The following is a 23,812-nucleotide window of genomic DNA, read 5'->3' on the forward strand; positions in this document are numbered from 1 at the left end:
CGTGTGGCTCTTGGCTACTGTGTTGGGTGGTGCACAAATAGAACATTTTTGATGTCATAGAAAGTTCTGTTCCTGATAAAGATTGCTTAAAAGATGAAATAGAGAAGTAGATGTATAGGAAATGAAATTATATTATATATGATGTATGTAAAAGCTCCAGTCTAAGAGAAGGAATGCTGTGGGTGCCCTCTTCTCTCAAATGGCAGTCTTAGAAGGTGGATTACTGACAATTTGCAGAAATAAACCATATCCTGGCATGGGCCCTTCTAAAGGTGGGAGCTGTTACACAAATGCCTGTGCTCAGAAGTGGAACACCTGGAAGCAGGAGGTTGAAACAACACACAGTGACTAAGGGTGCTGCAGCGGAAACCATCAGGAGGGTCGGCTCCTGTGCATCCCCCCTCTTGGGCCAGGTAGCATTGCTGAGGCAACTGTGTACAGGAGCTTGGAGCCAGGCGGAAAGGACAGTGTCTCCTTCAGGCTGGTGAGGCTCAGGAGTGATGGGGATTATCTGTATCTGCAAAGCCAGTCATTGGAATCATTCATGTTGGATCTTGTCCACTTTACTGGCAACCCAAGTAGGTTGTATATGCGGTATAATTATGTGATAGTAATGTGGCTGGAACCACCAGGCATTTTGGGAAAGATAGTACGTAAGACAGCAGGCTCAGAGGAAGGAACTTTTTCCTAGGAAGTAGTTAATAGAAGATCCAGCACAGTAACGTAAACTGCTGAAAATGCCTGAACACCCGGAGATCTTGCCCCACCCCTAATTACTACCCATCAAAAAACAGGGTGTCCTCATGGTCATGTTATGAAGAGCTCTATACTATTTTATTCTGATCAACAAAGGAATGTTTGGGAATTCTAGGCAAGTAAGCCAGGAAATAATATAAGCGATGACATCAAAGTCATAATGGCTATGAAATGAGAGCAAGTGAGAGTGGAACAGTTGAACAAGTGAGATTTTTTGTGAGATTTAGGAAACTAAACTTGTGCTGAGGAAGTTTAAACTTAAATGTAGTAAGTCAGTGCTCCATCGTTGTACATAATGCATACCTAAAAATGTGACTAAGACAAATTATATTAATATTTCAGCAACAAAACCGTATATTATGAGTTTTTGCCCAGAGAGACTTTTTTAATTACTAAGTTCCTTGCAGTAGTTATTGATGTTTTTGTATTATTTGAGATGGAAAAATAGTAAGGACATAGGTTAATTATTAAATATACATAATGCAAGTTTTAAAATGATACGTAATTCTCTTGGCTAAATAGGAATAACATTTAGTTAGGAAGAACTGATCTTTAAGTTGGGAAGAAGGATTTAGTTTTTATTGGATTGAACTGGAGATTGCAATGCTGATTTTTGACAGCAGTCTTATCAACCTCCCTTCAGTCTGTCAAGCAAAAGATGCGTAGCAATTTGCCATCTTCTCTTGCCTTTTCATGAAATGTAAAGAAGCATTATTCTCCTCTTTCTGGATTCATGAAATTCCCCTTACTTTTGGATCACTGGAATTTTTGACATTAAATCCCAATTCCAAATTATAAAATTCTGTTCTCATTTTCCTTTAGTATGGAACATACAGCCAGCCAGGTAAAGCCCTAGGAGTGTCTGAGTGGCAAATATTTGCCACTCTTAGCATGTATGATTTCTGCCCTTATTTTTTTTTATTGCAAGTATCAGCACTCATTAACTCCTCAGACTGCTGTACAAAACTGAAATGCTGACTGTAGCATCATCATAAGGTAGCTTTGACATGTTTGCTAACTAATGTGTGAAAGCCTGAATTTCGTGTCAAAGCTGTTTAGGATAGTCTGTACATAGTATGTATACATAGTACATATTAAATATACTGGTATATAGTATATATGCATTTCACACAAAATGAACTTCGTGTTGTAAATGATGATGGAGTTAAGAGTTTCCTTTGACTGTAGAACACAGGGTGAGGCAAAGGAACAAAAGGTAGAGAAGAGAAAAAAGATGAAAGAAAATTGGGAAAAGGAAATAAGATAGAAACAGTACAGCTTTCTTCACACCTGCAGGGTTTAGTGTTGTGTCCCCATCTAGAGCTGCTACTGTGTGTGTCAGATGACCTTTTTTCTCAACTCCCTATCTAGACCTGTCCTAGTATTTGCCATCTGCTAGGAGGAGTGGAGCATCTGGATGACTAGGGCTAGTGAGGTAGATTGAGTTCTAAGGTGCCGACTCGGGCTCTGCCTGCTAGATTTCATTCTGTCTGCAGTTCCATATTATTGCCCCTTTCTGACTCATAGTACCTTTTTGTTTTCCTTCATTTGAATGTCTACACTCATAATGAAACAGACTCCCTATTCATCAAGAAACCCTGCTCTTGAAGCCTCCAAGAGCTTATTAGTTTTGAGATTCCCAGAATTCTTTGGCCTCGAGTGAAATACCTCAATCCTGCTTGAAGGAAACAGTTCCATCCATGATGTGGGTGAAAAATTACAAGTGTTTAATTGAAATCTGCTATTGCACTTAAACTCCATCATAAGGGAGATAATTTAAAGTTTTATTGTAAAATAATAACCAATACTTGCTGTTTACTCCATGTGAAGGTGCCATTCTTGGTCCTAATCATGTTTTTCATCTGTGATCCTGTGAGGCAGATACTGCTATTACACTTGTCTTACGGATGAGAACACTGGCTGAGGCACAGAAGTATTAATTAACATATTCAAAGGAAACTTGAAAAATACATTAAAAAATTGCGGGTAAATGAATACATTAAAACCACTTAGCTCCTGATAAGATTTTGTTGTATTTTCTTTAACCTTATAAAAATCATAGGTTAAAAACATCATTGTAAACATAAAAAATGTTAAAACAGTGACAGCCATATTGTGTGTACAAATTTACATCCAGCTTGGATCTTGTTAGTCTTCAGTGAGTATGGAGTATGAATTAGAATAATGAACTGAGAATTTGGAGTTATGGGTTGTAGAACTTACTTTGTGAACTTGAAGAAATTGTGTAATGTCAAGCCCTTTTTTTTTCTCATCTCCAAAATGTAGACCTTAAACCTAATAATGTGTGAGATCTGTTCAAGCTCTAAAGTTCAGTGCTTTTAACTTTTTCCCTATTCCTTATAATTGGAAATTTGAGTACTTTAGTTTAATTCAGTTTATAAAAGTGATATGCAGAGTTTAAAATTTTTTCTTTGCCTTTTATTCCTGCAGCACTTTTCCATCATAAAACAAATACAAGTTTATTATAGAATATTTGGAAAATACTGAAAAAGAAAAAAACCCTGAAAAAATAAGTTTACACCAACCACTGAAAACAGTCGTTATTAATATTGTAATATATTCACTCCACTGTGTTTTGGTTTTGGTTTTAAATAGTTGTAAATATTCAGTTTCATCTTTTAAAAAATATTCGTGAAAGTGATTTTTTAACTTAACATAATAGGTGGTTAGCATTTATTGTATCTGTTGTTTCCTTTATTTCAAATGGATGGAACTTTAAAAAATAAAAAGATCCACTTATCCACATCAGGATAAATAAGTTACACTTACAGGATCTATTGAAAGAACTAGGATCCTTGTTGGTAACTCTACTTTCTAGTTTATTTATGCACTCCTTGATTTTAAAGTAAGATTCGTGTTAGAATTTGTTTTGATAATTTTGATACCATTGCACGCATTAGATTTAAGGCAGATGTGAACCTCTTATGTAGTTAATCAGAATTTTAGGGAGAGCCTTGTGTCATCCACAGTAACGTAATCTCACAGAATTCTGTCAAGCTTGTCTTCCTAAATCAAGATTTCTTTGTAAAGCATCTCCCAGATTTGGTCATGCTTAGGTCAGGTTATGAAGAAAGTCACTGCTTCAAAGCGAAGCTGGTTCCATTCTTGGAACCTTCCTAGTATCATGTGGTCTTATTCCAATATAGAGTAATACTCTTGGGAGTTTTTTGGGATGATCAACTTAGTACATTTAAAAACTGAGATTATTAACACACAGTGAAATGCACATCTATTAGGCAACTCATTATCACGTGGTAAACTTGGTAAACTTTAATAACTTATTAGATGCTGGACAAATTATGCTACATTAATATGTTTTGTATTCTAATTCTGATGATATTTTAGTTACCGTTTACTTTTGAAACTATAGATAAATGTGTTCAGTTTTCTTTGATTAAAAAAAGGTATGTTCATGAAACATCAGATTATAGAATATGAGAAGAACATGAATGTTTTTAACCTTTTTTGAGTTGCCAGCAGCTTTGAAAAATGCACATATGCTCACAAATTTTCTTACAACTTCAATTGAATTAAGGCTGCCTCTGACACCCATCCATGGCTCACAGTTTAATAACCATTGGTCCATAACCAGTGAAAATTGAATGGGGATCAGTGTGAATCTTGCATTGTTTTTATTATCCCCTGTCTCTTAAAAACTTCCGCTGTCAATTCCTACATTTAGATTTCTCTAAGCTGACTGCATCGGTATGGTCAGGACCTGGCTTCGCATCACTTTGTGGGAGAAAGCACTGGTCATGTAGTGGTTAGCATGGTGACAGCTGTGGTAACATAAACACTGTTAAGCTACAGTAAGTGTTCAGAATATGGAAAGTTCTATTTCATTAGATGCTGGTTAAACCACAGCTGGATTTATGTATTAAACTCTGGATTCTACATTAAGCAAAGGTAATTAACTTACCACAGTGTATTCAGAAGCAGGGTTTGGAATGGCAAAGGAAATGGAAACAAAATACCTTGGAGAACAGTTGAACAAATGGGGTATCTGGGACCAGACTTGAGAACGGGCATAACTTAGGTGCTGCCTGTCTTCAGATAGCTTTGAAAGCTATCTGAAGAGAGGAGTTGGGTTTACATAAGAGGGCAGAATCACTGGATATATTCCATGTGACAAGCAAGACGAATTTGCCAGTTAGAACTGGCCTAATGTGAAAGGACTATTTAACAAAGCAATGAGTTTCAGCCTCAGCTATCTGTATCTACAGCAGACCTTAAATACAGCCCAGCTCCTGGCCAGATAACATAAAATCTCACAATAAAGATCTGTTTACCTGTTTTTATTGCCCGATAATCATGTTCAGCTTTTGAAAAAATTATAAGGCATACCCAAAGGCAAGAAACAGTCTAAAGAGACAAAACAAGGATCAGAAACAGATTCTTGTATGACACAAAATTTGAATTACCAGACCAGGAATTTAAAATAGCTGATTAATATGTTAACAGCTCTAATGGAGAAGTAGACAACTATGCAAGACTAGATTTAGGTAGAGAGGTGGAAATGCTTAAGAAGGAATCCAAAGCAAGTTTTAAATGCTAGAAATAAACACTGACGAGTGAAGAGGGACTTTGAGGATCAACTCAAGAGACTGGGTACTGCTGAAGAAAAAATCAGTGAGCTTGGTAATAGGTCAGTAGAAACTTCCCATACTGAAATGCAAAAAGAAAATGAACAACAAGCAATAACCCCTCCTCCCCAAAAAAGCCAAAACAAACCCTAGACACAGCGTGAGAATTGTGGGGCAATTTGGAAAAGCATAACATACATGTGCTTGGAATTCCAGAAGGAGAACAAATGAAGCAGAAGAAATATTTGAAATAACGGCCAAGAAATTCCAAAGTTAATGACAGACATCAAATCACTCATCCAGAAACTCAGAACAAACACCAAGCAGGATATCAAGAAATCTACAGTCTGCACTTAAGCATGTCATACTCATCCTGCAGAAAACGAAAGACAAAGGGCCTTAGAAGAAGCCAGAGGGGAAAAGCATCTTACCTGTAGACTAAGAATTGCAGTGGACTTCTCGGCAGAACCACACAGACAAGAAGGGAGTGGAGTGAAGTGTTGGAGGAAAAACGCTACCAACCCAGAGTTCTATACCCAGTGAAGTTATTCGTTAAAAGTGAAGGACAAGTTAAGCACGTTTGCTGTTGCTGCAGGTGGTCAAGAAGAGGTTGAAATGACAAGGTCAAGAGAAAAGCTGGGTCTAATGTTTGCCTCACTGAATTTGTAAACTGCTAGCTCTGTATGTATTCAGCAGAAACGTATTTCAATGTTTCTGAGGAATGTTACAACCAGATTCCCCTGTTGGAGCTTCTCTCTGTACAGGAGCATGTTGGAGATTGGAACAGGGATGTAGCAAAGAAACTGTTACTGCTCCCAAACAGCCTAGAACCTCTGATTTATGGCCTGCCTGTTAAAGGGCTGTGGAACATTGTTCCATGGGACACCCATTCCAGGTTAGCTGACCTCCAGGGCCTGGAGACAGTGAGATTCTCTAGTAACTGGATAATATATACTAAAGGGAGTGAGGGTGAAAGTTCACACAGAAAATGAAAGTAATTTAAGGTTAAAGGGTCACACAAAATGAAAATTTAAAGGTAGCACGATTAAGTTGACTTCCTAATTTAAGTATCAGTACAAGTAGAAAAATTAATTTGTTGGATCTCATTTTGTTAAACTCCTTCTTCCCACTCAATTTTGAAGTTGCTTACAGAGAAATAGCCTGTTATATGCTGCCTGTCAGCTCTTAGCTCTCACCACCCCCTCCAAGGTCAAAACTGGTCTTTAGTAATAGGTCAGCTTTCCTGGAGTTTTGCTTATCATTCCTGATTGAGGTAGTTCCTTGCCTTGTTTCTTTTCCCTTTGTCTTCTCTGTGTTGCTGCTATTACTATTATTGGTCCCTATTTTGTTTAAAAAAAAAAAAAAAAGCCCCAAGGCCCACATTGCTGTTATTCACAAGGAAATGACAACCCCTCTCCACTACTGGGGATTCCAGAGGTCATTTAATGGCAGAATTAGACTACCTAACACAAGGCATAGTTTGTTTCCTTAACATGTTGGATTTTGAGTTTTAGAAAGTTGACTGTTAGTCCAATCACAGTGGTGATTCTGTATTTGATGTAAGGTAGACTTCAGCTGCATAACATCTTTAGAATACCATTCCCAGTAACAATTCCACGATATGAGAGGCAGGATAGCATAACGGTTAAGCATGAGGATTCTGGAGCCAGCCTGTCTAGGTTTGAAGCGTTTTTTGCAACCATCTGTTGACTTAAGGGAAAGTTTCTTAATTAGTGGTTAATTGTGCTTTTGTATCATCTGTAGTGCATGGATAATGATGTCTGTACCTATGAAGATTAAATGAGCCACTTAGAACAGTGATTAGCATTTATTACTAGTAATAAGCACATCAAAATTTTGATTAGGGTCACGCTGAAATCTAGAAATGTATACAGCTTATTTGTAACAGTATCTACCCTCATTACAACTTAACATTATTGATTGTTTTTAAAAACCCAGTTGATAAAGCCAGGTAGGCATTGAGTTCCTTGCAGAAAACTTAGTCCCTGAGAAAATGTTAAATCTTTTTTCCACTTGTTAATCCAGAAGGCTAGTTAGCTTTTGTAATAATAGAATTATAACTTATTAACAGCTGGAAATTACTTACTTCAAGGACCTTTTATAAATAAAACCTGCTTGTAGAATACTTAGCTTATTTAAGAGAATGATAGTAAGCCCTCAAAGAAACTAAAAGATCTAAGACAGTATATGTTAGATGACATTCATTTACACTAAAGTATTTCCCAGTACAAGGTAAAACTTTTCTGCAGACAGTCAAGGAAAAATGGCTCCATCAGAGAGGTGTAGGATAATGAGGAAGTACTGGATATTTTAAAAAATATTTTTATTACATATATAATTTTTTTTTAAATCATCAGTTGCAGGATTAGATCCCAAGCTAAGCTTGTTTGGCTATTTGTTTTCTAGAAGGCAAGTTAGGGCAAACTACTGAGGTCTTTACCTGCTTGGCACTGTTTCCGGGAGATGGCAACAGACTTGACTAATCTTCACAGTCTCGTAAAGTCCCTGACATGATGGAATTTCTTGGCCTTGTTTAAAAAAAAAAAAAAAAAAGTGGTATTTTAAAAATCTTGATTGATATTTCAATTAACTTTTCCTATCCTCATAAAGAGCCCCAGCCCCAGAGTAAGCAAAATGAAGTAAATTATGATGGATCCTGAAAAATGAGAATCGAAGCTTCTAAATAGTTATATTGAAGAAAGTCACTTAAGAAAGACTTGTGTGTTTGCATCTTAAGAAAGGCAGAGGACATAAATACATATGAAAGAACAAGACTGTTAGGGGTCTGCGGGAGAACAAATAAAAGGAACCAGAATTGGGAAGATTACCATCAATCTGAGGGGTTCTATAATGTGTTCTGAAGATTATGTCTTGATACTCTTGATGAAGATAACTAGCTTTACCTTCAATATTGATTTGTTTTTCTGTGACCCAAGAACCCACTTATTTTATTCTCAAATATTTAGTTACAGTGAAGACTGATGATAATGATCTCATGGGTTAATTTTAAGTAACCAGGACTGAGTCATCTTTCAGACTAAGGATACATACATTGGAATATAAAGGAAGAAATTAAATTGCTCAGGTGTTTGCATTGACACACCATATGGAATCCTATGGAAATAAGACATGGAAATACTACATCTTTAAGATGTCTGCATCTTTAAGAAATACTATTGTGGGGAAAGTCTTAAACCATCATGCTATTATGTCCATGTTTTCTTTGCTGAAAAAATACACTAGTACATCTTTTGAAACTGGATGTTGTCCAGCCCAGTCATAATTGTTACACTTGAAAGGGACCCTAGAGATTGATTTCGCAAGTGAGAAGGAGAGAGAATGACTTATCAAAGCCTTGTTTTCAGAGCATTCTGAAATCTGGAGTACTCTCAAACAGCTTGCTCACTAGAATCAGGGTTGGGCTTCCTAGCTTGACACGTTCCCTTTCCTGCTACAGCAGCTGTCTCTCAGGAAGTGGGTAGGAATCAAGGGCCTGTAACAAGGTAGGCATGATGTTTGAAATTGTTGACCACAGCCTTAGATCACTGAAGCTCTGCATGTGGATGCAGTTGAAATTCTCCAGCTGTTTTTATGAAAGTCACAGTCACGTATGAAAGAGGAGAGCAGAATTATTAGTAGCATCTGAAACAACAACAAAAAAAAAAAGGGCAGCCCTTGTGTATGTTTAAACTGAGAAATTGTTAAGACATCTATTTTAAGCAACTGGAATTTTAGAACAACTGTATCTGGGTCAGCCCTAAAATGAATAAGAACTGCAAATTTCAGAAAATTTATCCTCTTGGCTGTTAGTGCAAGATGGTTCTGATACCATCCCGGAATGATGAGCACAGTTATATGGCACTTCATAATTTGAAGACTTTCTCAGTAGCTTATTTAAGCCTCAACAGCCCAATGAAATCGATAACTCATGTTTTATAAAGGAAGCAGCCGAGGCTGAGACTTAAGGCCCCCTTGCCTAAGATCAAAGGAGGTAAACTGAGGCAGTACTTGCAGCCAAATCTGACTCCATGCCCAGGAGAGTTGATTGGGGACCTGTTCATACCCAGTGCTTTGCTGGACACTTAAGGAATATGGATACAAAGTGTGTTTCCCTCTAATTAATATATACGAAAACTAGAAAACAGTATAGTAGTATTTAAGTTCAGAAATAAATAGTAACAGATCATAGCGAAGTTAGTGTGACACTAAAGTGGGAAAGTGTGGCCATGTTTGGTCTTAAAATATGTCTTGTGAAATGGAGACGATCTGGACACAATGTATATACTCAATATTAGCTGTAAAGAAAAGCATTGGTAGTGGTAGTTCAGATTTCAGCCTAACTCTAGCCCACTTCTACTACACGCAAGATAGATCACACCTCCTAATTCATTAATATTGAAGAATTCATGGCAGTATAAAAAGGTGCCTGCCCTTGGGATGGAGACAGATCCATGTATGTGTCTAAGTAGTACAGAGATAGTTTCAGCTGGGAGCCGGGAGTGAGGATGGCAGGCAGGAACTGGGGAAGGGTCTCTAGATAAAAGTGAAAATTCACCTGGATGGTAATGGGTAAAATTTACAATTGCAGAGTCGAGAGGCTTGGGTATGACCTGTGGAAGTAAGCCTTGGTGTGAAGCTGGGACTTAAAAAAAGCTAGACTTAAGGGTTGCAGGCTTTAGGGCGGTGTTAGTGGTGACACCAGCAAGTAAATTAAGAACAAAAATATAGGCCTTGTTGAATGAGGGGAATAGTGAGGGAGAAATAAAGTGATTCCTGCAAACAGTTGACAGGAAATGAGGTAAAGCCTTGGTTGAGAGGCAGCCGGGCCATGGTGCTGCCTGAGAACATTTATTCTAATAGCTGTGTTTATTTTAATGTGAGTCAAGTCCAAATCTGATGCAAAAACTAGCACAACAAACTGATTGTATGGATGTTATTTCTTAGAATGAAACTGTTAAGAAGTGATTTGATTTAAATAAACACATGAAATAAATAGGATAGGTGACAGGAAGGGTGGCAGTTAGCTAACTGAAACTTGGGAAGTAGTGATTAAAAGTTGGGAGAGGTGATATAAAGAAGCCTGAGGTTCTGAAAAAGCCTATTATTTTGATCTTAGATGCTGGTTACACAAATGGATACAAACATGCTAATTGAAGTATATACTTAACAGTTATGGACATGTGTCTTATTTAGAAAATAGTTATTGGCAAAACAAAGGTAGATACTATGGGAAGGAGAACAGAATTTTAGAGGGAAAAGATGCAAAGTTGCTTCTCTGGTTAAGTTTAAGTATCTTATTTGTTTCTAGTAGGAAAGACTCTCAGCTAAATTCTTCATTTTATTTACATCCAAAAATTATTTTTGAAAGGATATGGCTGAACCATTTCATTTAGATGATTAGAATTTTTTCCATTTTTTTTTTTTTGGCATTTTTCATTATTCATTAACTTTTCTGTGTGTGTGTCCCACATGTGTAGTGTGCAAATAGTCAGTAGGATGTCAAAGCAGCACATTGTTGAATGGTCACCAAGTAGTAATGAAAGTTCAGATGTGAGGGGAGTAATCAGAGAAGGTTTAATGGAGACTTGGGATTTAAGCTGGCACTTTAAGGATGGAAAGAAATTTGATGAAGATCCCAAAAGAGGAATAATTTGAACAAAGGATTCTAAATAGAAATTTGTATCATTTTGACTTCAAGAAAATTTTGTGTTCAGATCAGGCTAAATACCACAGAATTCCCAGAGGGGAGGGTATAGCTCAAGTGGTAGGGTGCTTGTTTAGCAACCACAGGGTCCTGGGTTCAATTCCTAGTACCTCCTCTAAACAAGTAAGTAAATAAGTAAACCTAATTACCTCCCCCCACCACCAAAAAAAAAAAACCCCACAGAATTCCCTATTTTAAAAAATAATATATTGCTTTAATATTCATATATTTTTAAAATCTTAAATTACACATAGTTCTGTAATATTCTTAACAAACATTTAGTGTAAATGACATTCATTTACACTAAAGTATTTCCCAGTACAAGGTAAAACTTTTCTGTGGATAATTTAATAAAATGATATTCTTTAAAACATCTTAAGTAGTTTTTGGCTTTATCATCTTTTTTGAATGGTGAATGTTATCATTTGACCAAGAATAATTAAGATCTCTTCGTTTATTCATTAATTTTGATGAATGGTATGAAATGAAATGTGTATGTGTTGTCTGGCATTTATAAATCTTTTCTTTTTCTTGAGGTATAGTTGATTTACAATGTTGTATTGGTTTTTGGAGTAGAGCATAGTAATTCAGTTATACATAAATACTTTCTCATATTTTTCATTATAGTTATTTCAATTTATTGAATATAGTTCCCTGTGCTGTGCAGTAGGTCCTTGCTGTTTCTCTGTTCTGTACATAGTGGTTAGTATGGCATTTATAAATCTTGAGCACTTTACAGCCAGTTTTTAAAATCTTAGTTTTCTCATCTGTAAAACATGGATAGTGAAACCTGTGTTTCAAGATTTTTGTGATGATTAGGATAAGAAAGTATGCCAAATGGCTTGGATAATCTAGGAAAATAATTTGTCCATTAGACTTTTTTTGAGGATGAAAAATCCCAAATCTTTATTTCCAGCTCAGAATGCTAGAACCACATTTCCAAGTGCCTACTACCAGAAGTCCCCAGGATAACTCACACTTAACGCTGAAAAGTGAACTGCCTGTCCTCCACCGAGGAGTTTCTGCTCTTGGCTTTGCTTCTATCCAGCCCCTCAGCAAGCCTGAAACCTCATCATTCTTCACATTGAACCATAACCAAGTCGTGCTGATTTTTCTGACGAGACGTAGCCTTTGTCTTTTAAATTGATGTGTTACATACACACAGTGCAGCTTATGCAGCGCTGGTGCCTTGGTTCCGACCCTAGTCCCCTCCTTGACAGCTGCAGTTAACTGCTGGCTGGGTTTCCTCCTCAGAATCACTCTTCTGTGCTGAATCCAGATTCATCCTCTGACAACTTAAAAGTGACCGTATTTGGTAAGGGAATCACGTTCTTCACTTTGCACCATGCACTGTGGTAACTGTGAATTGCCCGGCACAGACCATGCCCTTTATGTTCATCTTGCTGTCCCCAGGTTCTGTTGTGTTCTCTCACCTCTCCTTACTTTTGAAAACCTTCCCGGAATTCCTCAGCGGGGCAGTGTCCTCCACGCTTCAGTGTCTGGGAGTCTTAGAAAGCGGTTTCACCCCTGGTGGAGCACATCCTACGTTGTTGTAATTGCTTGTTTGCTTGACTGTTAAGCTGTGTGCTCTTCAGGTAGGGACTGTGGTTCTTCTTTGTGTTCCCAGCACAGGGACTGGCGTGTACTGTAGTAAATGCTCAAGAAATGCTTGCTACTCTGAAGTGTGAAGTAGATTAGCTGAGACCTTTGAGTCTCAAATAATGGACAACAGTACATTTGTTTGAAAAACGCAGGTAATACGGAGGAAAAGCTAGAATCTCACGTCAGAAGACTGTCATCTAAATGTTGGTATGTAAATTAGTAGGTGTTAACATGTTGCATACAGGTGATGTATTGAAAGCAGTTATTATAGACAGTATCTTTATTTTCTGTGGACTTGCTTCTGACCCTCTTGACCATTACTCATGTTGATCACTGGGGCTATAATATTTGCATTGACAGATATCAAATTGGTCTTTCTGAATTCAGTTTAGAATGGTGGAGAGTATTTATATTGTATGAACTTGGTATCTGCTGCAGCCGGAATGACCCCCTCACCTTTTCCTTTATCCTGTGACTTGTATTTTGAAAGTGAACTTCTTAGTAAAGTAGCAGAACTTGGAATCCATTTTCCCATTGAAAACAGTGCTATTACTTAACTGATACTTAGTTGCTCAGACTAACTCACCAAACCTTTTTCCCTCTCTCTAACAGTTTTATTGAGATAAATTCGCATACCATGTAACTTATTCAGTTACAGTATACACTTCTTTAGTATATTCATATGATTTTGTAACCATTGCTACAGTCTATAATTTTAGAACATTTTTATCTACCCTAAAGGAAACCTTATCCATTTCCACTTCCCCCAGTCCCAAGCAACCACAAACCTCATTTCCGTCTCTATCAATTTGCCTATTCTGGACATTTCATGTAAATGGAACCATACAGGATATAGTCTTTTTGATGGGCATCTTTTGTTTACCATAATGTTTTCAGGGGTCTTCCATGTTGTATCATACATTAGTTCTTTGTTTCTTTTTATGGCCAGATAATATTACATTGTAGGAATATACCACATTTTGTTTCTATATTCATCAGTTGATAGATACATGGATTTTTTTTTCTGCTTTTTGGCTGTTATAAATTATATTGCTATGAACATTCATGTATGATTTTGTTTGTGGACATACATTTTCATTTCTTTTGTATTTTCCTAGGAGTAGAATTGCTGGGTTATATTTTAACTCTGCATGACTTTTTGAGGAACTGCCAAACTGTTCCCCACATTGGCTGCACCATTTTAAATTTCCACCAGCATTGTATGAGTTCCAGTTCATCCACATTCTTGTCAGCACTTGTTATTGTCTGTCTTTTTGTCCTAGTGGGTGTGAAGTGGTATCTCATTATGGCTTTTAGTTTGCATCAAAAGAATTTTAATTTCTAAGCCCACAGAATAGTCATACTAGATACCTTTGCAGTTAAAGCAGTATAGGATTTGTCTTTCTGTGTGGCTAATTTCACTTAGCATAATGTCCTCTAGGTTTGTCCAGGTTAGTGCAAATGACAGAATTTCCTTCTTTTTCATGGCTGAATCATTTGAATCAAAGGATTTAGATAAATCTTAGTATTTCAATAACAGCCTATCTGGATGCTAAAAACTAGAAGTTAGGGTGGGCACTAGAAGTTAGTAATGATCACTTAAGGCACATAAAACATTTCTCAGAACATCTAGCCTTGAGAGGAGCAGAGAGGAATGTTGAGCATGTTTGAACAGCATCTGAATATAGATCATGCTGAATCCAGAGTGCGTTAGGTATTATTTACTGAAGAATGAATTAGTAAGAACAGTGGACAGATGGAGATACGTGTTCGCCCCCCTACCAGCGTGTTCTGAGGAAGAAACATCCTGCTGAAAAGTACGCATCTAGAATGGAGTACCCTGCTGCTCCCTTTTGTGTGCCGCCCTGAGCTGTTATGCTGAAACATACCTGGTATTCCCGCGTGTATCACTGGCGAAGGGGAAGAGGGAAGTGAAAAGTCATACCTTGAGGTTATAGATCCTGATTAAACTCTCTTTTACTCAATCCTGATCCTCATGGTAGGTTATAGGTTAGAAATGCAGGGACAGGCAGACATGGCCCAAAGCTATCCTAGAACATGTCCAGCTTTCAACCTTGCCTGCTTTGTCTGCCACTGTGCCCAGTTCCCCTGCTTCAGAATCATCCTCCTCTCCTGCATTCCTAGAGCAGTTTGTAATTCTGACAAACTCCTTTCCCCATGTGTAAGTTATTTTTTAAAAGAAGAGTCTCAGTAATACAAAGACATTTCACTGATTTCATTTTAGGCAGAGAAACTGTAGAGAAGTGGCTTACAGTTTGGCTGAGTATTGCATCCTTTTGGGAGCTTTTAACAATTCAAGAGCTCTGGACCCGCCGTCCAGAGATTCTCATTTAATTGATATGTAGGGGGAAATGGAGTTCTCTTGAAAAATCTGAGTTTCTTCAAAAATGTCCTAGGTGATCCTGATGTGCTGTCAGAGTCGAGACCTAGAGAAGGGCTCTGTGGATCCCTGCTACCCCAGATGACAGCTAGTCACTCACCTGCTCTGTCTTGTTCGTGACATCAGCCTTGGTCAGAGGGACTGAAACGGTTTTCGTCTTTCTGGAGGGAATTATACCCATTTTCAAGACTCTCCTCTTCATGTCCCACCTGTACTAGGTGATAGAGTATAGAAGATTTTTACCCCCTTGTTGAAGTCTGGAAACTTCAATTAAAAGATGTTTCCACTACAGAGAATGGGCTTTTGCCCCCTAAGCCAAACATGATCTTGATTAGCTTCCAGTCTCTGACTCGTTGGGCTGTTTGCAGTTTCCTAACCTTTTTTTTTTTTTATGCTATTGTAATCCTTTGATGATCCGGTGATGCCTTGGACCCCTTCTCAAGTTAAAGATTTTAAATGTAGAAAATAAAATGCACAGCATTACAATGGAAACAAATTATACTGAAGTCCAGTTACTGAAGGGGGAGGGAGGGTGTAGCTCAGTGGTAGAGCACATGCTTAGCATGCACAAGGCTGTAGCTTCAATCCCGAGCTACTCCGTTAAAAAAAAAAAAAAAAAAAGCCAGCAAGAGTGTAAATATGTGCAAAGGGCGTATGTTCATCCACAAGGAAAACCACTCAGATTGCAGCAGAAAAATGAGAACACACAATTCACAGAAAAGGAAAATGGTGAATGAAAGTGTTAAAAATCGAGCATGATAAAAATATAAACTAAGGCAGTTACTGAAATAAAATTTGTACAGTATGTGCTTTGTTATTGACACATGAAAGTATTTCTACCTGTTGATCTAATAATTTCAGTCGTGATAAATGTAAACAGTATTTCAAGATTGATGTTGAAAACTAATGTAATATTGAAGCACCTGGTTTCCACTAGAGACAGACTCAGAGGTACTGATAATACACCTGTGGTTTGTTGTTGCAAATGAAAACAGTGCTACATTTCAGTTTAAGTTTGTGAAAATAAATACATAATTTTTCTTATCCAAGCTCAAGAACATTTGAAAATCTGATATTCTGAGGTTAAATATATTAATATGTCAGTTTTCTTTTTACAGGTGTGAAACGACAGATTAAGATTATGGTTTTTCATAATAATAATAACTAGTTTATTTCCCAAATCCCTCTTTTGATCCTAAAGCTCACATGGTAATCTTTTTATTCAGCATTAAGTGAGTGCTTTACCCGACTTTATGCAGAGCATTAGCTAGATGGCTCTTCTCTGAACTCGCAGAATGCTAATGAGAACGGTTTAATGTTACAGGAATACAAGCGCAAGTTAGCCAGAGTTTCCTTGGTGCGCAAAGAACTCAGGTCCCGGATCCAGAGCCTGCCAGACTTATCTCGATTGCCCAATGTCACTGGCAGCCACATGCATCTGCCCTTTGCGGGGGACATCTACAGTGAAGATTGATGACCAGGCTCTTTCCAGGGCCCAGGACTTTGCAAAAGATGGAGACAGGTTAGGTGGGTAGTCCCGTAGCGTTATTTTTGTATATTGTGGAGAGAGTGACGTTCACAAAAGAAACGACAAGTAATTTATAAAAATGTTTAAAATGTTGGTTTGTTTACTATTTTATTGGTAAGTTAACATGACTTAGTTTAAACAAAGCGATGGTCTCTGTGTATTAATAAGCTCACAAATAGTGATTATTTTCAAAAACTCTTTTTGTAAATTTTTTTGATCCAGGGCCTTGTGAGAAGTCCATGTTTCTATTTCTTCATGTATTTTCAAATGTTTTTCTTTATTTTCTTCGGTATCTAATCACTGTATAGTATGTAATTCCTAAAGGGTAAGAACTAATCAGGAGTTGGTTGAGACTTTATTATGGTATAGTTAGGACTTGAATGTAGAAGTGACTAAATGTTCCGGCTTAATCTTCACCCTTCTCCCCAACCGAAGTATCAGTTCTGTGCCTCTCAATGCCTTTGATTCCTTATTCCCTAGAGGTTAGTAATTTAACACTAAACATCGATGTCATTTTGAGAGTCAGATCAGAACCTAGAGAACTTTTCCACAGTAACACCATATAGGGGTTCCATTCCAACTGCCACAGTGTAGAATAAAAGGAGTGTTAAATAGGGACCCCTCCTTGATTGAACTATCTAGAATTATTTGAATAGATTAATATGAAAATGCTTTGGAAACGTTATAAGTTTTGACATTCTTCCAAAACAACAACTCTGATTCTGGAACTGATTTCTATTTGTCAAATCAGGCTCTTTTTAACATAATTAATTGATCCCTTTCATCTAAAGCCACCTGTGGGATTAAAAGGAGTGTAAAATAATGATACTTTGTTATTCTCTCAGCCATTTAACTTTCAAAACAATAGTATTTTTAGCTCTAGTATCTCAAGAACACAATATTCATTAATTTCAGTAAAGTAGCCTGGAACATTTTTAATGATTCCTTAAGGTTTTTGAATGACTGTATATTTGGAAATTAAGCAGTGCTACACTACAGGGTAGGTCTGGTAAATATTATATTTGTATATATAGAATTACCAAAACATGTGCTTTTACCTTTATTTCTAACCCTGTGTGTTAGAGCAGTTGCATGCTCTCTTGCTTTCTCTCTAAATCACATTGTTAAGCTGTGGATTTTGTACTCAGTGATGACTTAGGATAAACATTTCTTTTTTCATTCATTACTTTACATATTAGGCATTTTTCTTTTCGTTGTAAGAAGATTCAAATTAGACAGTCAATAAAACATCTTTTAAATCCCTCAAGCCAGTTATGTCTCACTAGTCTGAATGGCTTCTAATGTTTCTCAGTATTAGAGATTATAGTCGAATTTATTTGTGAAGGAGAAGGCAAATACTTATTTTTAGTAGCCAATAGTTTTGGGTACAGTGCTTTTAGCAGTTTTACCTCTCTCCAAAACAGACACATAGAAATAATTTTCACCCATATATGGCTTATATTCCAAAGGTTTTTACTCAGCTTTTGGGACTTGGGGCACATTTTTTCACAGAAACAGTAGTAATTAGGTTCTCTGTGGTCACTATTACAGAACGCTCACCCAAGAACCTAATCCACTTAACCATGAATGTACTTGTGATGTGGGTGACAAACTACTAGTCGTAGATCCTGACCAGCATTTGTAACATCACTCCTTGTAACGAAATGGTGCATAGCAGCCAGACTCACGCACTGGGGTGTCTGTCTGTCTTGTGTACCTCTGTCCCTAGGTGTAGGGTAAGTAAGAAGAAGATTCAGCATGGAGGTGGAGGGTGTAACAAGTGCACAATTACAAAAACCTGGTTATACCTGTTCTGAAAGTATGCTGCCACGTAAGTTAGTTTTTGTTGTTAAAGTGAAAACAAATATTCGTATATTAATTTATTTTCAACATCTTGACCTTATTTATGATCTGCTAAAGTGGTGATTTATCCATTCAAAGTATATTTTTTTCCATTTAAAAATAATGTATAAACTATGTACTCCTGGGAAGATTTGAAACCTATTAGAAGCTTGTGGAAGTATTTTCAACGTCTAAAACAGACTCCTGACTTAGATACTGATTTTAACGTCAGTGTCTGCCCTAACTATTTATGATAAAAATGCATTATTTTTTTAAAGAGCTTGATGCGATTTGTAATAAATGACAGTACTCAAACCTGAATGTTCCCCCCAGGTTCACCCTCTGACCAGCCCTCCACAAGCTTTCACCTGTTGGTTAATTCACTAACTGTAAACACAAATGATGTGGTCTCATTTAGAAGTTATGTTTTCAGCCTTGTGATGGTCAACATGGTAAGCCTTAGCAGTAAATAGTCTTCCTTTCTCAAAGGTAGACCACGGTTTTTCCAGACATGGGGTTAGATGGGGGTACTGTAATGCCAAGTTCTAAATCATGAGCATTTTCTTCACTGTGTACGTGAGGCAAATCATGCATCTATTGAGTGCAGCTTGGTCTGGTCCCTCAAGAGAAACGCATGTCACCGAGCTTGCCGTAGGGGTACTTTGGTTTGAATGGATACCATCACTCTTTTCTCCACAAACAGTGCAGGAGAGCTGTCTGGAGTGGCAATTTGGATAGATTCCCTGGCATTTCCTCTGCTCCTTCCATCACTACAGTAAGTAAAAGAACCCCATGGGGGACCCGGGAGTCTGAGAAAATCAGCTATGCTCAGTAGCCAACCTCCCCTCCTAGGAAAAGGAGCCCAGATGCAGCTGTTCTGGCACCTCTTCTCACATGCACTCTCAATCAGGGCTTTTCTGTAAGAACTCCTTCACGATCAGCAAGAGCTGGGATGACCTGGTCATCTTGATTGGCAAGATTGAAATAACAAAACTAGGTTGTCGTTTCTCACTGTAGATGAGCAACTTGCTATAATTAATGAACTCGTTCTGAGAAATCTGGAGAAGAAAACACTCAAAAGAACAAATTCGTTGGGCAAGTTAGAATGTCCTTTCTGAATTTTCCATTCAAAAGATTTTTATTATATGAAATAACGTAAAGTTACTAAACCGCTTTGTATTCTACTAAGAAGTAGCTCTTAAGACGTAGTCTTGTTTAATAGCTGTTGCACTATATCAGAGCTTTTTAAAGTGCAAACCCAGTTCTCTGTGTAGAAAGGGAACATTGTGTTACTGAATTATTTATACGGACCATTTGTTGCCATCTGTAATGCCAGCCGTCCACACCTGAGTCTGTTCTGAGGTGGCAATAGCACATGGGAAGGTGAAGTTTCCCTATTTCTTTGGCCCTTTCTCTTTGGTTGTATCTGATGACAGTATAAGATGTTCTTAATAAAGTTTTACGTTCTTTTTGAGATGTGTAGATCATTTTTGTGAATTTTCTTGATTGGCTATGGGGTGGGGAGGGAAGAGATTAATGGACTGCTTTGAGAAGCAAAGTCCTGGAAAGTACTCAGCGATGTTAGCGGGGAGAAACTGCTGAAGGAGGATTCCATTGGCTTGGTCGGTGGTGCGAACAGCAGGATCACCTGGAGGGCTTATTAAACGGAGCGTCAGGGGTAAGGCCTGGTAGTTTATGTTTCTAACAATTTGATGCTGATGCCACTGGGTATAGGGGCCACATTCTAACAACCACCGCTCTAAACCTACTTTGAAGTCTGCGACTTGCTTCATGATTTAAAATTCCAGGTAATGTTAGGCAATTCCAAGTAATTAGATAAGAAAGTATGGGTTTTACAGTTCATATGTAACAAGTTCCGTATGGGCGGAGAACGAGGCCCCGTCCTTTGTGACCTCCTGCACAGAAGCGCCTAAATGCCTTTGAATAAACAGATTTGCTTGGTACCTTGGACTCCTGCCTGGAGCACAGGTCCTCTCACCACATCTTGAATTTAAAGCAGAATTGAGAAATCCTAGGAATCTGTGGTAATCTCTAGCGCGGTGTTTGCCAGACTCCTTTGATAAGACTCACTTGGGACGGCACATACCTCCTGAATCAGAATTCTCTGCAATTCTTACCATCTAGAGAGTCTGGGAGAGCTGGTCCTCTGGCCAGTGCCCCTGGTTCTCCGTTCCTGGATGGCCTCTGCTCACTGTATCTGAATTCAGGTGTTCCCATTCCCAGCCCATGTATCCCCCCTTGCAGAGGTAGGTTTTATACAGTGCAGTGGACCCTGTATCCAGAGATTCTGTTTCAGAACATTTGAGATAGGCCTGATCTGCGTTTTAAACAAATTACTCAGATGATTCTGATGCAGGCCATTCTTGATTGCACTTTGAGGAACAATGCCCCGCAAAGCACGTCATGGTCTGTGACTACAATAATGCTAGCTCACACTTACATGGTAGCTACCATAGACCAAGACTGCTCCAAGAGCTTCATACATGCTTTGCGATAGATGCTCTGATTTTTCCCATTTTACCTATGGGGAAGCTAAGACGCAGCGTAAATTTCGATGACTCTTAACAAGTCAAATGGTGAAGCTCGGATTCAGACCCAGCTGAAAGATGGACTCTGAGCCTGTGCTTCTGAACTGCTACATAATGCTGCCTGTCATACTGGTATGTTGTGTAGCAGCTCCACCATCAGCAAATCCACATTCTGCGTAACCTGTGAAATGATACCATTATGCAAATATTCAAATTAAAAAGTAACATCTTAGCTAAAAGCACTGCTGAAGGATGGGGGCTTATCAAGGGATGTTACACCCAGTTGTCTTTTATATTGTTTTTATTGAGGTAAAATATATGTAACATAAAATTCACCACTTTTAAGTGTACTCTGGGGTTAAATACATTGATGATTAATATGGTTCTGCAGCCATCACCATCTATCTTCAGAACTTTTTCATCTTCCCCATTTAGTCCTCTACCCATTAAACAGTAACCCCCAATCCCTCTAGCCCCTTGCAACCACCGTTTCACTGTCTCTATGAACTTGACTTTCCTAGGTGCCTCCTAAATGAAATTATAAAATATTTGTTCTTTTGTGCTTGGTTTATTCCACTTAGCATAATCTGCTCTAGGTTGATTAATGTTGTAGCATGTGTCAGAATTTCTTTTTGAGGCTGAGTAATATTCCATTGTATGGATGTATACATTTTGTTTATCCATTCCTATGTTGACGGACCGTCGATTGCTTCCACCTTTTGATTATTGTGAATAATACTGCTGTGAACATGGGTGTACAAAAATCTGTGCAAGTCCCTGCTTTGATTTCCAATTCCCTTTTTCAAAGCAATTGTTTGTATTCATATAAACAAGGTAAAATTAGAATGAACTATTAATAGGGATAGTCTAGACAACATTTTAATGAAACATACTGTGCTTAAGGCATGGTGTTAAATCTTTTGAGACATACAGAGATTATTCAACTGCATGTCTGCTCTCAAATAGTTTACATTCTAGTGGGAATGGAATACAGTAACAATTTTTAGAATTGACCAAAGCTTGCTTTTATTTTTAAACTAATGTATTTCTTCCAAGCCAGTGGTTCCATAGGCGCTCAGTATTGGCCTCAGCTGGGAACTTCTTAGAAGGGCCAAAGTCTCGGACTCCAGACTACTGAACTAGAAAACCTGAGGTTGGGGACCAGCATTGTATCTTCTTAACAAGACTTCTAGGTAATTCTGACATGCACTCCAGTTCCAGTTTAGCTTTGTGTACCACTGTGCTAGGCATCCAACACTTTACCTCAACACTTTAGTCTCAAATATGGTAAATACCTTTACAGTGAATAAAAGGACTTGGTCCAACAAAGCAGTTGTAAAAAAGTGTGCTTTTCTGACAAGCCAAGAAATGGTTTTCATCTGCTGTGTTTCTACCCTTAGGAGCCCCACTTTCTCCCCCCTGGCAAATCCCCCCGACTTTCGTATTTAATTTCTCTGTCTAGTGCATCTCTTGTAATTCTTCCGAGGATGACAGAGTGAAGGAGAAGCAGTAATGCAGTCTGGGGCCTGACTGTCATCTGCCTTTTCGAAGACTGATTAGCCTTTGGTATGATTATGCCACCACAGGTTTAGCTATTTTAATTGCTGAAATCCCTGTGATTTTATTTCCAACTTGTTGGATGCTATCCAAGATGAAAACTATGTTTTACTGCCTTTTTTATAAATGGATCACTGACTGAAATGGAATAACTAAAATGAATTTTGGAATAATGCATTTCACATTTGAATTCTATGCACCATGGGAAAGGTATGAAACTGAAATTTTGAATTAATTTAAGTGAAATTGTTAGGCAGAGCTATTGTTCAGATGTTTTCTAGAAAAATTCAGTTGTGTTGGTATTGCTATTGTATTGGTATTGAAAGTCGTATTTTAAATTTACGAAGAAATATTTACTTTCTAAAATAACACTTGTGTTTACTTATGGAAATACAAGTTAAATGAGAGGTTTTAAGAGGCTTAAATCATGTATTAATCCACGGCTTTTTCAAAATACTACATTAATATTTGTTGTCTCCTTTTTCCAGCTCTTGATATTTAAGTTATAAAGTCATGTAGGACCGTTATGGGATCAAGTTATTAACAAAACGTTTACAAAGCTACTTGACTCTTAAAGTCTTTGTGTAATTTAGTTATAACTGCCATAAGGTCTTTGTGGTTTGGACTGTGGTTTTATGATTTGAGCTGTTAGACTGCAGCTGGAGTGTGCTTAGCTGAGGGAAATTCTATTTTCATTGACCTTTTTGAGCTGGTATTTGAGCTCTGCAGGACTTCACGCCACCTTCCTGTCCAGTTCCTGTGTCTGTAGCCGACAGCTCTGGATACCCTGGCTTAGTCATCAGTGTGTAGTATTCTCCCTGTTGGAGTTGCTAGTCTCGCCTTGTCTTGCCTAGCATGAGGAAGAAAGACTAACTTCCTTCCAGTTCCTTTATCTTTCCTTCCTTGCTTTTATGTCCATTGATGGACAGAGCAATTACAATTATGATAAGGTTTTACATCAATAGCATAAAGCTCTTTTTTTGGTTGGGTGTAAATTTCCCCACCAGGAACCGATAAGAAGCTAACTGCTAATGATGGAGCTTATTGATTGGTTAAAATACAATTTTTTTCTTAACCAGCAGTTTTTGCAACATGGCTTAGAGTTGTCTTTTTTTTTTTAAGGTGAGTTTTTTTTCAGAACATGACTTAGAAATATTGAAACAGAAAACCAATTTTTTTTAACATAGAGGAAGTGTATTCAATGTTTTTTAAAGCTCTGTATTATTTAAATTAGTTTTTAAATGCTTG

At 37.7% G+C, this 23,812-nt stretch overlaps 1 protein-coding gene across 1 annotated transcript in view; it reads left to right on the top strand.

The window, feature by feature from the left end:
• Positions 1–19,932, top strand: part of RPRD1A (regulation of nuclear pre-mRNA domain containing 1A) — a 55,776-nt gene extending 35,844 nt beyond the window's left edge. Inside the window, exon 7 of the mRNA XM_010977447.3 lies at positions 16,413–19,932. Within this exon, the coding sequence (XP_010975749.1) occupies positions 16,413–16,562 (150 nt within the window). The 3' untranslated portion in view covers positions 16,563–19,932. The remainder of the gene's footprint in view (positions 1–16,412) is intronic.
• Positions 19,933–23,812: the final 3,880 nt, after the last annotated feature.

This window comes from Camelus dromedarius, chromosome 32, assembly GCF_036321535.1.
Source record: "Camelus dromedarius isolate mCamDro1 chromosome 32, mCamDro1.pat, whole genome shotgun sequence".
Taxonomy (NCBI): Eukaryota; Metazoa; Chordata; class Mammalia; order Artiodactyla; family Camelidae; genus Camelus; species Camelus dromedarius.